The sequence below is a fragment of the Hetaerina americana genome, unplaced genomic scaffold, assembly GCF_022747635.1.
Source record: "Hetaerina americana unplaced genomic scaffold, ioHetAmer1.1.p SCAF_6, whole genome shotgun sequence".
Lineage (NCBI taxonomy): Eukaryota > Metazoa > Arthropoda > Insecta > Odonata > Calopterygidae > Hetaerina > Hetaerina americana.
Window position 1 is genome coordinate 62,593,781 of NW_027287205.1, and position 16,014 is coordinate 62,609,794.

General features: G+C 39.1%; 1 protein-coding gene across 1 annotated transcript in view; it reads left to right on the forward strand.

Moving 5' to 3' along the window:
• rst (irregular chiasm C-roughest) overlaps positions 1-6,194 on the forward strand; it is a 335,831-nt gene extending 329,637 nt beyond the window's left edge. Inside the window, exons 8-10 of the mRNA XM_071593602.1 lie at positions 226-336; positions 981-1,411; positions 2,620-6,194. Coding sequence (XP_071449703.1) covers positions 226-336; positions 981-1,411; positions 2,620-3,264 — 1,187 coding nt within the window. The 3' untranslated portion in view covers positions 3,265-6,194. The remainder of the gene's footprint in view (positions 1-225; positions 337-980; positions 1,412-2,619) is intronic.
• Positions 6,195-16,014: the final 9,820 nt, after the last annotated feature.

The window sequence follows — 16,014 nt, forward strand, 5'->3', positions numbered from 1 at the left end:
CATGTCATCTCCACTCGCTCTCTTTCTTTTTATTTTTCACTCACCGATTCCCACCCTCTCACAGCCTCCACCACACATCCTTTCTCCCGAACCCTCAGCCACTCTTCATCTTTGATTATGCAATCAACCTTTCCGTACATCTGATCAAGCTAATTACTACGACCCTTTTTTTGGGTTTCCACATATAGATCTCATCCAACAGATAACCTTTTTCTTACCTTGCAGAAACGTTGCCGCTGCTCGTGATCATATTCGGAATTATCGGAGGCATTGCTTTTCTGGTCGTGTGCGCCATGATCTTGCTGTGGTGCCAGAAGAAATCGAAGAAAGCTGAAGGTGAGTTTTTTCCATTTTTTCCTGGATAGTCTGCGATTACTCAGTAATAGTAGTAATCGCACGAATCATTTAGCCGTTTCCCCCCCCCCCTCCCCCCCGAAGTTCTTGTGCCACTCAATCATTATTTTGGAAAGATATCGATCGAATTAATAGCAATTTTTACGATTTTTGGGAAGAATTGTATTGAAAGAACATGTACACATTTTAATTAAACTTATAGAAATATTTCCCTTCAAATGCTTCTTCATCAGAATCATTAGGGAAAAGAATTGGTGCGACTTGAGCAATTTCACACATTAGTTTTCTTCTCTATCAATTATAACGCTCGCGATGTTGGCTTAGGGTTGTAACTCGTCTGCCAAATTACGCTGTGTATTTATTTATTTAAGAAAGAGTAAATGAAAACCATTGTTTGATTGATATCTCTAATTTGAGTCAATGAGAAAGAATGAGTCGCTTTGTTTCTTTAATAAAATTCTCAGTCGCCATATATTTAAAGGTAACATTCACAAGAAATGCTCGCCTTAGAGCTCGACATAATAATTCCACGTAATACTTGTACGTATTCTGACAAACGACGTGAAGTTTGTTCATTAAACTCCATCAAATTCACCGCCACCTAAACAACATTTTTTTGTCCGCAGCTCCAGACGAGGAGAAGCAAACGAAAATGGCGGGGGCCGTCATCCAGGGTCAAGGAGGGCAGCCGCAGCACCACCACGTGCACCACGTGGTGCACACGCACCAATCGGATCGTTCGTCTAATGACTCGGATCTTAAGGTGGAGATTCGAACGGCGTCTTCACTCAGCAACACGCTCAATGAGCGCGACTCGACGGGGCCGTGGTGCGAGGACGAGGAGGAGGAGGAGGACGGCGAGGTGCGCATCTCGGCCGTTGATGACGTCGACCAGGGCATCGTCACGTCTGCGGGGGTCATGGCTGGGGGGCCTGTCGTCCTGGGGCCGAGGCTGTCGCTAATGACGGCCGGTGGAGAGCTGGGTTTCCGATATTCCGCCGCCGGAGGAGGCTCCGTCGCTCCCGAGTACCCAGAGCCTACCTTCCCGCCCAAACCAGTGAGTGTCAAAGGTTGAAATTACGGTCGCCTTTACTTGCATATACTGTACATAGTGTACTTATGAAATATCTCTTGACTATGCAAAGGTTTCTGATGCATAAGATATATTCAATCATGTGAACCGGTTACTTCAATTATGCTCAATATTTATCAGTTTTTGGAGTTGCTCACCTATTCTATCATTGGAAACTTGGATATGATAGTTATTCTATCCGTCTGTGCTCTTCTACTTCTTCCACTTTTGTATGAGTTGGCTCAATTATTTTTTACCAATCAACATTTATAAAAAAACATTCCGTAGCCTCTTATTTTTATGATTTTAACTAAGATCTACGTAGCCATTACAATTAGAAATCCTTATGGGTTTTCCTATCGCTGAATTTAATTTTTATATCAATAAAATATTTCCGAAAATTGATGATTTATAATTATAAATACCATGCGATTTCCAATTTTTTTCGATTTTTTTTAAATATTAGCATTAAAACAGAGTATACGATAGGAAATGAAAATAACTTTTGGCAAATATCAAATTACGTGCAAGTAAATGTAATTAAACGTCGTCATTTACTATGTTTATAATTCTGATATTTTCCCCTGTCCCCCCCCCCCATATGTTGTGACCTAGTGACCCCTCTCAAACGTGGTTGCACAGTGTGTGAGTATAATTATCATAACTACTCACCAAAGTCTTTATTGCGAGTTAGAGTTATTGTAATTTATTCTAGCAACATGCATGGTGAAAACCTTTAAACGAAAAACATACACTAGATATGTTTAAGGTTTATGTTTGTCTTCCGTTTCGTAACTATTTAGAGTATAGAACGACTTAGTCGAAATTCTGTCTCTACGTTATTGTTTTATAGCTCAATAGAAATGGTATAGGTAGAGCATCTGGTGATTGCGAAAAAATTTCCATACTGCATGCTGATTTGTCTGCATACCCGAAGTTGACATATATTACCTTTATGATTAATGTTATGATTGCAGTGAACATAATTATTTGAATATGTATGAAAGAACGCATATCGAATGCTCTATTGAATGCGTATCAGAACTTGTCAGAGGTTCAGTATAGGTAGCGAGGAGTGATAAGGAGAGGTGGCATGGTAGACGTTCATAACATTCTTAGCCTGCATGGCACAGTCAGGAGGGACATGGTAATATATCGTTGATTTGTAATAGCAGCCCCATCTTCATTTCCAGGACGGCACGAGCAACAACGGGTACGTCCCCTATGTGGATTACGCCAGAGATTACAACCCACCCCCGCCGCCTTCCATACACGACGCCCTGAGGGGGAAGAGCACCATCCCGCCTCCACCTCCATCCTACGGGGCCACGGTCGACCCTCGGTATAACGCCACGTATGGGAACCCTTACCTGCGAACCCCTCCCCCGCCGCCTCTCTCCTCTGGTGGCAGCAACAACAGTCTCCCGCAGCCCCCCACGTCGCACGCCCTCAACCTCAGCGACCCACCGATGGCGGCCTCGCCCGTCTCGAGCGCCTACACCCCGACCACCTCATCCTACGCCACGAGCACGCTGCCCTCGTCCGCGTCCAACTACGGAATTTCGTCGACGGGTCCCCTGGCCAACGTGGGCAACCCAGCATCTTACGGAACCCTCAAGGCGGGCACCACCCCGCCCCCGGCCGCCTCCTCATCCTCCGCATCCTCATCCCCTTCGGGCACCCTGACCTGTGTCAACGGCAACAAGGCGAACCTGAGGAACGGGGCCGTACCGCAGGTGGCTCGGCTTCCCACGTCCCCGACGCGGCACTACATCGTGCCCTCCCACCACCAACAGCCCAGCGTGGTGAAAAGGGGAACCCTGGCGACCCACGTTTGAAAGTAGGCATGGCCCATTGCATTGGGACGTAAAACAGAAAAAGGACAAAACGCGAGGAGGATGAGGAAAGGGAGCGGGCGGACGCGGGATTACTCGCCGTGGGCCCTCTCGCGTGCCTGCCGGCGAAAGCGTTCCGACCCCGCCGACTGACTGACTGATGCGTGTGCGCGGGACGCTTTTGAAATTGAATTTGTGGTGCTTTGAGGTTGATCTTTTTTCAACGGCTTCGAGGAATCTCTCTTCCGTCAAAATATCCCCGCCGCGGACGGACTGAATATATAAAAAGATTTTTTCTACCTAGGCCGTTGTTCGCTGTTCCTTCATTTTGTTTTTTGAGCAAAGATTGATACTCGTGCAGTAGCGAGTCATTCAAGAGAAAAAAAGTAAGCGAGTACATTTTTTCCTTACTGCACCGAATTCTTGAGGAAAAAATAAAAAAATGCTTGTATTCGCAAGACTAGCGCAAGTTGAGGGGATACCCCCGTGTTCCAAAGGGATTGCGTCGAAATAGAAGAAAAAAAACCATTTAAATTTTTTAATTAAAAATATCGAGTAAAAATGCTGAAAAAGTCACCTCGTGTTTGAAGAGAATTATTTAATACCTTGTGTCCGTGTAAAAATATGTTAGCATAAGTGATGAAATGTATGAATGATGACTATCTCAGAGCCGTGGACACATTTGCGCGTATTTATGGGTATTATACAGGGACAATAGTTGTGATACGTCACCCAAAGGATATTATTGTTTAAAGGACCTCAAATGGTGCTTCTGAGATAATTATACGAACGCTGCTTAAAAATACAATCACTTGAGCTTCCAAGTTATAAAAGTGTTGTAAGTCTTAAGAAAGTTAATTCGAGTCATCCAATTTTTTGAGAAGCTTGTCATACGACAAATCAGAGCCTGGAAAAAGGAGAACAAGTACTCCTTAGAAGATGATGGGCATCTTAATTACCAAAGAGTCGTGATCCAATTAAACTGTAACATGCGCCGAGTACGTTCGATAGCTTAAGTGATGCTGAACACTAAAAGTGGTATCTCTGTGCTATATGGTGAAATAATTGGATTCAGGACATGAATTACAAACACTAGTGTGAATGATCTTTTGTTCCATTCTGGTGATAATAGTGATTGTGAAGTTTGATTACAGTTATCTTTTTATTATTTCAACTGCATACTCTCACCACTTTTAGACATGAAAAAAATATATTTTATCCTTATTAGTGAGACTGACGTGAGATTTACATGTTGTAAAGCATATCACATTTTATTTCTTATTTGACAACTCCATCAGTTTCTTTTGCATGAGATTCTCGCAGATATGTACGTGTTGAGCAAACTTAATATGAATGTCATTGTTTACCTTGCAGTTTCCACGCAAATTTTTGGGACTCCTTCGTATTGCATGTTATTTGTATCAAAGAAACAAACTGATTTCTTATTTAGGTCCATGTTTTCCAAATATTTATTTTTGAGCTTTCAAATTTCACGAGCTAAGAAATGCCGTCTTATAAAATCTGTGGAACGTGTTGTACATTTTTGTATTTTCAAATTATTGAGTAAAATACGAAAGGTGGTGCAAAAGTGATTTCTTGAGAAAGAAAATATCATTGAAACGTTGCTATTCCTCTATTTGAGACTGAACAAGAAAAGAAATTTTCCCTGAAATATCAGTGGACTCTGGGATAACGTTGCTTGTCAATAGGCCAACATTTAAAGCATCATATCTGTTTGTGTTTCCAATTGTTGGTTGTATGTCACTTTACAGATAAACATTTCAATGTGTAAAAATTGAGAGAATTGGTTTTTATACCAGCCGTCCAAGGGAGGCTCTAGTGATTTGTAAAAGAAATAAAATGAATTTCAGCCATGAATATAAATAAATCAGCTGTTTTTATCTTCACTGATGATGGTTTTCCAGGATGGAATTGGCTTATTTGCTGGATGAGATGCATTTACTTGTAACTGCAAACTGTTTTCTTGTCGAATATATGTGCTGTTTTCATAGCATTTTATCTCGTGAAATAACCCCCCCCCCCAAACCAATTAATGAGAGTGGACTGAGACCATAACGACTTTTCATACTTTTTTTTACCATGACTTATTTCCAAGATTTGAAACTTGAACAGAGCCGGATCTCCCTTCAATAAAAAAACTCTTAGTAGCATCGTCGCCTAATGCAAAAACAATCAGTTCAGATCACTGTAAAGGTTTTGGCCTTTAATTAGACTTGAAATTCACTTGATTGACCCTACCACGATTGACACGGCCTAATGGGGTCTTGTCTTCGACAAAACAATGATGTCTAAAATGACATAACTAGACATCTCCTGAGGGAAAAATTAAAGAACGTTTTTGAATCGAGACTGCTAATAGACAAAACTAATTTTTTAAACTGACTGGGAGGGCAAGTTTTGCAAATTCATTACGTCACCAATAAACAATGATATCCACCACTATATGAAAACTTAGGTGTAATGTCAATTTGTGTGTTGCCGATAAAATGAAGGAAATGATAGTGTAATTTGCTATCCTAAAGTTTTTCATTCGTTGCAATTTGTCTTCATTGTAACCATACATCCTCGTAGCAAAACCTTTGCCCTGACCAAATTTTTTGACGAAAAAATAAAATAGCTTCATGACCAAAAAACCTTTATCGGATTTTTTTTAGTCTGATTGCTGAAAGATAACTTATTTATATATCCCCAGACTGCTCTGATGTCTAGATTCGATATTAAATGTTTTAAGAAATCTGTTTGACACTTCCTCCCAAATTCCATCAATTTTCTACGCCATTTCTTTATGACAAACCTATTTCACCATATTTTCCATGACAAAACCTCGTGAAAACTATCTTTGGCACTCAGTGGACGTACCTATCATGGAATCATCCATCAAGGTTTATGTACCATAGGTTTCAATTTTTTGTAAATAAGACTTTTATATGTCAAATAAATGATTGACAGTTGAAATGGTATGAGTTTTTATTGGTTTTAGAATTACCTATGCAGTTCTCGGACATACTCCATGCATTCAAACATCGTTTGACACATTTTCAGTAAAATATTTGGCCTTGTAAGGACTACTTACGTCCTCGATACTGCAGAGAGGATTCATAATTAAAACGAGACAAAGGAAACTAACGATAAGACTAGGATTCTACATTTTTTCAGTTAATAGAATTATTCGCAATTTATTTTACGCCGTATTTAAAGAAATTACGGAGCATGATTGCTGTTTTATCACTCCTTCGAATGATAATCTAGTTTCAAACAGAGAAAAATTCTAAATATGTCTTTTTCCCATGAAAATAATGTATTAAATTTTTGGATAAAAGCAGGTGGTTAATTGAGACGCGGTAGCCGCCATGAAACACATGCAAAGAGTTCATACTCGGTTCACGGTATTAAATTATTCATTTTACAATTATTATTATTGAGATATGTTAAACCAAATAATGCCTCCACATAACGGTAACGCACATTCAATTATAGTGAAACTTTCATTTACAAACATCATAAGTTGAATCATTACTTTAGACACCACTTTGGCAGTATGACGATTGACGCACTATATGGATCAGAATACCACAGGGCGAGTTTTGTGAGATTATAGGTTAAATATTTTGCTTATATTAGTTATTTATTTCTCTGAGTAACGCTGATAAGAATGTCGAAAACGAATCCTGATTTCCTTACTAAAATACTAGAGGTTGACGGTCGGAGGATGTATGCTGATAAGATACCATAATTGGATGGTCACTATGCCGTTTGATCGAAATTGCATTGGTTGCAAAATCACACAGACCGTTCCAGCGTAAACTGAATCCGTTGTTGACACCAACAATATGAATGACTCACTGTGGGTTTTTTTTAACATCACTACAAAAAACACGATAAATCCTTCATTGAGTTTGGGAATGCACTCCAACCGATGGACTCAGTGAATTTATAATCCTTCCATTAGTCTTTTCATAGTGACTCAAGAATCGGTTTATAAGGGAATATCAATTTCCAAGTCGTATTTCAAGGTGCGTATATGATTTCCGCTCTCACCGTGATCGACCGATTAATAAATAATAATCAATACCTACGATACGTAGGTATTGATTATTATTTATTAATGTTTTTCAATACTTGGCCCTAGACATAATTAAAGAGGACTCCAAGCTAAATGAAGTTCCGTGTTCGGTAAGTGCATCCTTGCAAATATTTACAGTCAATAATCAGCAATTTCTGAAGTGTACATTACAGATGTATAAAATTTCCTATTTTCAGTTTAACTCAAAGGCAATATCCAGCTTGAAGTCGGTATCAAATGCACCAATTAACCAATTTCTGGCCGCTGATGTGAATTGGGTGTAAAAATTTCGTTTCCAAAACACTTATTCATGACTTTTGTCAACAATTAGAAGAAATACACGTTCCCAATTTGTATGCGTTAGTTCATGAATGCCCTCTCTAAAGTAACTCACTTTTACCAAAAACAACTTAGTGAGCATTTAATTTTATGGGCAGTGCTACTTTATTCTAGATCGACTTATTTTTCCCATCGGCCAAATCCATTAAACCCAAAATGTAACTATCAAGGTATTTCCCAAATGTAAGGGAAAGTTTGAGTCATAAACCTATGAGGACTATTTATTTTTTCGTATTATTAGAACTTTGTGTGTGTGTTATGTCTTTCTCCTTCACTTCTTGCCTTTCCTCAAGCTGCCTAAAAAGCAAAATCCCACCGAAATATCAAGAAAATTCTATGGCGACTACGTGAAAATGTGACATGCTTAAGAGAAAGCAAATTCATTTCTCCATGATAGATAATTAGGCTTATCTTAAAAGATTCCGTCGGACTGTGGTGCCACTGGATGATATCTCGCACACCCCCAGCGCGAGAGGACGGAGGGGGGGACACCTTTCCTGCACCCCTTTTTCCTTTTGACACCGAACACATCCCTCTCTCCTCTTCCTAGACACTGGGGTCCCATCTCGCAAATCCCTCCTCCTTCCCCTGAACCCCACCCTCCTTCCGACCCTGCCCCCTGACATCCACAAAACCTTACCCCCTGCCCCCAGCGGTAGCACTCCCCGCCTCGTCAACCCCTCCACAACCTGCTAAGCAACCTCTTTCCTCTTCCCTTCGTCTACCCTGCCCTTCAATCCCCTACGAACTCGCAACCCTTAAGCCCTCCCCGGGGCAGATTCCGAGAATCAACCAAAGCACAGACAGACACGTAACTCTGCCGTAATTTCGGAGGATTCGTTTCGTCTAAACTCCTGGATTTCTCATCCCTGTTCCCTTTTTCTCTTATCCCACTCCCGACGGATTGGCAACAGGGAAGTAGATGAGGAAGAGTGAAAGGTTGGGGGGAGATGATGGAACAGGGTGGAAGAAAGGAGTCGGGAATATTAAGGTGAAAAAATAAAGGAGAAGGTTGCTACATGGATACAAATGGCGGAAGGTACTTAATTTTCTTCTAGTGAAATAAAAATTATAAGAAAAACTGATTAATTTATTTATTATCGTCATAAGGGGTAATTGATTTAGGGAGTACTAAGCAAACGTAATGCGAAGGCCTCTGCGGTGCGTATTTTACAAGTGATGTACGTGCAAAGAAAATACCTAAGGTACGTGTACCTTAGGTATTTTCACGGTGTCAAAAATCAAATCATTACTTCACTGGTAAAACGGAGTATGTAATTTACTGGGTGTGATAATCAAATTTAGCACAGAACTATAGTGCACTTAATTAAAAATTGGCAATATTTTCCACAAAATAAAATTTATTAATGCGGCTGTTTTCAATGTCATCACATCATCGTCCGGTACACCTAGTTGTAGTAGATGTAGTTACGTTGAAACCGGTCGCATTTATAAATTTTATCTTGTGGAAAATATTGCCAATTTTTAATTAATTGTGATATTCTACTATATCAGGCCTGAAACGTCTATTTTTACTTTAGTGCACCGCAGACATTTCATTGTTCCAACATATCACTTGACTATACAAAGCAATAACGACGCGTACCATTTCTCAATTTCATGCAATTTGTTGTCGTTTTGTTGGGAGGTATTTAATTATCAAGCATAATATCTCAAGCAATTCCAAATCTAATGGCGATGTTTTTCTGGAAATGGATATATAAGAAAATGAAATCATTGACTAATGAAAAGTGCGCCCTAAGTAACGTTGCACAAGAGGTAGGATTGGTAGCCATTGAACAATTGCTAACTTTCGGGAGATTCGTATGTTTTAAGTATTAAAGTGGAAGTCATCCTCCACATTTAACCATCACTGGATGCTCCTCCTTAAAATGGCACGTTGTTCTACGCATATGCTTTAACCCTTGGCTGTCGCCTTCAGAGTAATTGGTACAATTGGATCAAGTGATAAAATAAGTTTTACGATTTTCACAAATGACACGCAAAATATGTGTCATTTTTTAATCATTAAATTACTAGCAGAAGCAATAAGATTTGCGGCTTCATTACAGAGGCATCCACACTCTGTCAATGATTATGATGATATGGCAAAATATATCCAATTATTCCTACAGAGATCTACAGTATTAAGATATTTCGTTCTGTTCGTAATCACATATTTCCTCACAGCATATATATTTAGCACAAGATATTATATTGAGTCGGATGGAAAAATTATCTCGAGGATTTTTCTCAGTTTGTGAGCCTGTCATTCAATGAGATATGCCTTTAAATACATAAATTATTCCTCAATATCTACACGAGAATAAATGTCACTTGAAAATACACAGTGTTATTATATTATGATACATACTTTTGGGATGCGTCAGTTGCTATTTTAAATCAATTTCAATCTGATCGCTGCTACAGTACGTAGCTTCGTTCGGAAAGAGAAGGCCTGACACCCAACAGTACATTAAACTCTTCTTCAATACCACATATTTTTCACTTTCCTTCATTCCATCTAATATGCCTATCCTATTTGCTCTTTACCTCCCCTGTCCAACGTCCTTCCCTGCATCACAGTCTTCATCATTCCATCATCAATCAAACTACTCTATATCCACCTTTCCTACCCCTTTTGGACCTCTCCCAATAACCGTCTTCTCCCCCACCATCCTTCTCTGGCTTCCCTTTCGGTCTTATTTACCTTTTCTATCATTGTCCACAAAAAAGTTTCAAAAGTCAATGACATTAAAACACGATGTTCGCAGTAACTCACTTTGCAATTTTTTCATTTCTGTAAACATTTTCGTAAGCACATTTAATACGAAAACAATTGATCCATTGCCTGTAAACAACCAAGAAGTTGTAACTAAAACGCAACCGTATTTTTTACCGAAATAAATATTTTTTTACCAAAAATTGCAGAAGTAATGTGGTAATCATGCTCTTTCCCAGGAGTTTATCTCTCCCGTAACAGGCTCTTTATTTTTCAACAAAGCTGAATGGTAACTACATGAAATAACTACGTGAAATAAAGTACAAACTACAATTCAATATAATTTCGATGGAAAATATTTTAAATATTTTTATCTCAAATTTTTATTTCATCAAAAAAAGTAATTTCTCCAAAGGAGACCGAATGGGAAAATTTTTGCCTCCCTTGACAATCGATATGTATCATAGCTTAGAAGTGACCTTTTTGAATCAATTTTTTTTCATTAGTGTTACTCGATGACTTATTGCCACCAAACTGTAATTACAACGGGTTTGAATGGAATTTTTACTCCGAAGGTTGATTTTTATTTCGAATTTTGAAATCTATTTAGCTGAAAAAAGGCTATGCTATTTTGTAGATATATAGGTGCCATTTTTCGTGGTGAAATTAGATGTTAAAGAGCTGCTATACCTCACTTCTGTAACTTTCCACTATACGGGATGGTATATCACTGTATCACGGCAAATAATAAGTGGTTATGAAAATATGCCTACTTTTGCGTATATAAAATAATTGGATATCGATCTTTTACAATCGTATATTATAAAATATTTAGTACAAGAGTAAAAATAATTGAACCGATAACACGTCCATTTACTATTTTTCAAACAAATGAATGCATATTAAGATGAACAAGCTTTCAACGGGAGCAAAGACTTGTACGGAGTGGAAATGGTATAAGCATCGCCATAACGACAGTGAAACCCGAATAAAATAACTTAGGCTACGACCCTAATTGAAATGATTATGTCCGTGGTTCTATCCTAGACAAGAAACTGGAAGAGCAGTACAACTCAGTCATAACCTTAAGGTCAGTGTTGATCCATTTCTGAAAGTTATTCAGATTCGTTGATTAGACTTCGGATGATATAAGCTAGCAAACTACAACAAGAGTATTTAACTGTCCTAATTGGTGGATAATTTTTTTCCGGCGGTTTTCTCAGCTGACCAATGAATGCATAACCTACCTGGATAATTAAGTCAGCATAAAAGGGACAACCTCCAATATTTCCTTTAAAAGAAAAAAATCTCAAAATAAAGTATTTAAGCATATTTTTGCCTTGGGTGTTAACGTTCTTGCAAAACGTGATTTCAATCAATATTTGTAGCATTCAACTCCACCGGAGCAGGTTTTGCAATTAATGAGTTTGTTTCCATTACCTGCCTTAAAAGCCACGATTTCTCACTTCGAACTGACCATCACCGGCAGACAAACGACGAGTCGAAAAATTAGAGTATCTTCCAGACTGCACGAAATCCTCCAGTCATTTACCCGCCCCAAATAGATTACGGCGACGAATATGTGCGGCCCAAATGTCAATGGCGAGAACTGAGCGCAAGAGAAATTGCGAATTACTCTCATCGGAATTAAGGCCATTAATTACCCCTGCTTCAGGGATTAATAGATTTGGAAACTTGCCTTAATTGCACGTCATAAAGTTTGCAAGGTAGGTAGGTGTTGGTGTGGAAGAGGATGGGGTGGTTGCAGGAGAGAGCGGGGGTTGGGACGTGTATAGTAGACACGGAAGGACGGGGGATGAGTGCGGAGAGGAGTGTTGTGGGCTATCCAGTACATCACGGCGGACGCCGACAACCTGTAATATGTCAAGGCACACCCGTATAAGGTTGCGAGGACGGGAAGAGTCCCCAAGCGTTCTGCTTTACAAGCGTGATTCCGTGATGAGACACTAAACCAAGCCGGCAAGATCCACTCCACACACACACACACAGACAATCAACCGACGTGGTGTCCCACGCAGCCAGAGCTGGATCACTCAATCGCCACCGGAGCACTCCCCTCTCTCCCCCTTTGCTCCTCGACGGCAATCTGCTACGAGGCCTCTTACCTCGTCCCCTTCCCCCTCGCCAACCGTCCAACTAACTCATACAGCATCGATGTTACCCATGGATCCCCTCCCTCCCTCCCTCTCTCTCTCTCTCCCTTCCTTCATCCACCCCACCATCCATCCTCTCTCACTTCGCGCTACTAACAGGCTAATGCACCGAGGGTATGCTCCGGTTTATCACACGGCATCGTTTAGCATGTTGCCGCAGGTACAATCTGATGGCAAGCCCTGATCTTCGATTGAGCACGCCAAGTGTTTAGGAGGGTTGGGGGAGGGGGGTACAAAGGTTTTCGGGAAGGGGGGGTCGTTGGTGAAGCGGAGGGAGATTTGTCGGGCAAAATGGGGAATCAATTATTTCCAAACTCTCCGCGCCGAGGAGTCCTGTCCGTCGGCGATCGTCCAAAGGGTTGCGGTGATTTCAAATGAAGCACCGCCGTGTCGACGCAACAGTTTCAATCCTACAGTAATGCCCTCTCGTTCTGTTTTTCCCTCCAATTTGCTCGAAAGAAAACCGGAGACGCCCCCGAACTCCATTCCAGAACATAAGAATGTTTGCAAGCGTGTTGGAAAAACGTAAATAATATTTCATGATTCCGATTATTTTCAAAACGAATACAATTCTTCAAGCCACCGCCGCGAAAATCTACGCAGCCGAATACAATTTCATTCACATGTAAAGCCTATTCCACCAGGGGTGCCAACCGCTTATTCTTGTCATTTATTCTTTTAAACCCGTGGCTCTCGTACTCCTATAGCAATTTTACTCCAGTTCAATATTTCAGTTTTATACCATGTTTTTTCTATTTGCGTACTCGGATATATAATGATTTATTTCTACGAGAATTTGATTTTTTAACGTAGCAATTCGAATCAAAAAACCTACCATAAATTTGAAGATATACCTTACAGACATGAGGTTGCCATGTAAGGAGCAGATTCAATATTAACCATTGGTACAGATTTCGCTACGCCACAGGAACATAAATGAAAAGCTATATATTTTAGATTTACACATTATCAACTCTCAAGTATGTATTTTGAGATTTAATGTTTTCACATAATGGTTTTCTCCCAAAAATGTAAAATTGCACGACCATTTTTCGGCATTGTAAAATGCACAATGTTTGAAGACCGTGCATTTGTTTTGTTTAAATGCCGAAAATTTTACAGTTATAAGACTGCCTCACACCTTGCGTCTTTTTCCTTAACAGAATGTACCAAAGAAAAATTATCTGTCTCATTCCTGATCGTTTTTCAAAGGTTTTCTCTAACGGACAGCGAATGAGGTAATTTTTCCCAAAACGGAGGTCATTTTTCCCATTTCTTAATTATATTAATTCTTAGTTATAAGAAATTAAAATTATTCAGGAAAACAACACAATCACATTATTCAATTTCAGTGGTACTGTTTGCATGGTAAACGGTACAGAAATTATTTTCAGGCGACAGCATTTCCATAATAAAATCCCAGATTTTTCATTGTTAAACTAATTATAACAAAGTGAAGAGGCCGCATTTGAATACGATGCTTCATATTTTATTTTAATTTTTGATTGGGGTTCAACCTATTTTTTACACATGCTGGTTCCGAAGACGTTCCATTGATCTCTCTAACTACTGAGAAATGACGTATCGCCACCAAAACGAACTCTCCTATTGCAAAGCAGAAATAAATTCTTTGCCAAATTGGGAATATTAGAATATAAGGGCGTGAATTAGAAGGCAGGGAAATTCCTGGCTATGTATAAGATATTCGAGCTTCTGATCCCTGAGGTACAGGTTTGGGATATTTCACCTTTCCTAGTCCACCTCTATCTTTTGCTATACGTTCACATTGACCTTGTTAACATTATTATGTTTAAAGTTTTAGCAACACGGGTTCCCTTCGCTTTTCAATCCCGATTGGTGTGTCCATTGAAATCTTCAACGCTTTGTCCGTGATAGTAATTGTGGTTGACGTCACATGTTGGTGAGTACTTAAATAATTGATGAAAGGCAATCTTTCAAGTGCCATGTTAATTTGCGAATTAATTGCAAAATTAAACAAATTCCTCCATCCACCTCACAAATTGTTTTTTTCTTGTTTTGGATGGGTATTAACACTTATTTAGCAACATTATTTGCACATTTCTTCTTTTTCATGATAACCCATTTTTCTCTTTCTCAATAATGCTTGAATAATTCTGATGTTTTTACCACATCTCAAAATTTGCCTTCATATTCTTATTCCTTTTTTCTACATTTTATGGAGAATTACTGGACCATAACTATCTCAATTGAAGATGACTATCATTCTTTTCGTAAGATCACTGCCCTGCAACTTTTACCCAGAGTCTTCAATTTACCATCACTTGATTTGATTAATATTTTTCCCCTTGTACCTCTGATAACGAGTGCGGATTTTCATTTTTTAATTCCTGATATTTCTTTCGCCAGGAGCACGCTCATTTCACCTTCATTTCAGTCTCTTTAATATCTCCATGTCACTGCGCTCTTATTTCCACTTCGTTTCTCCCGTCCTATTAGGTGCTCCGAGAGAAACTAATATAAAATATATTACAAACGAATTAACGTATTTCACGTAAGTGCGTTTCAAATATATCTGGAAGAGACAGGACGTAGACACCGGAAATTTTAAAAAAGTGGACTTTTCCGTGGAATTCTCAGTGAAAAATTCCTTTTCGGAGGAAATTAATATTCAAAAAAAGCTACTATATTCCATTTTTACACGAACACGACACAGAATACACACGAACATGGATTCACAGAAATGCAACGCCATCAGGTTAATTCTTTTTGTACCGTAGACACAATGTGCCCACACATTGCCCAGTGATAGTTCCGGCGCAAATATTGTGTCATGACCTATTGATGTTTGATCATTGTGAAAAATTATTGTTTTTAATAAAATTTAAATGTGGAATTGCCATATTTTAAATTGTTCTCTCCTTTCATGATGAAAAGAATTCCATAATTCCCCGAAACAGTGTCCGGAAAAAAATTCTCCATTCGGTAGAGTAATTAGCGGCAGGAAGCATTCCATGTTTTCCATATACATTGGCTTCTCCTTGGATGTCCGAGCTCAGAGGAATGTGCTTAATGAACATAGACCATATTCCCCAAGTCCGCACCCAGAGGGTGCCAAAATCTACGGCCATCATACCCAGGAACACGCCGTTATTCGAGCACCGATTGCACTATAGGCTTCATTTATTGTGCCAGCGGTAAATATTGTCTCAACTGTTACTTTCTGTTACCTTACTTAACTTTATGCATGATAGGTAATATCTAAATATTCGATCAATTTTGAACACGAATATCTGATAGCAAAACTTTCTCTTTTATGAATGAGTAAATGACAACACATAGAATGCCAGAGATGTTATTTTTTCAATTTTAGATCAAAGAAGAACAGCATTTTATTATATTCATTTCTTCTTCTAAAAAATAAGGGAAGATGTTTTTTTAAAATCAGACAGTGT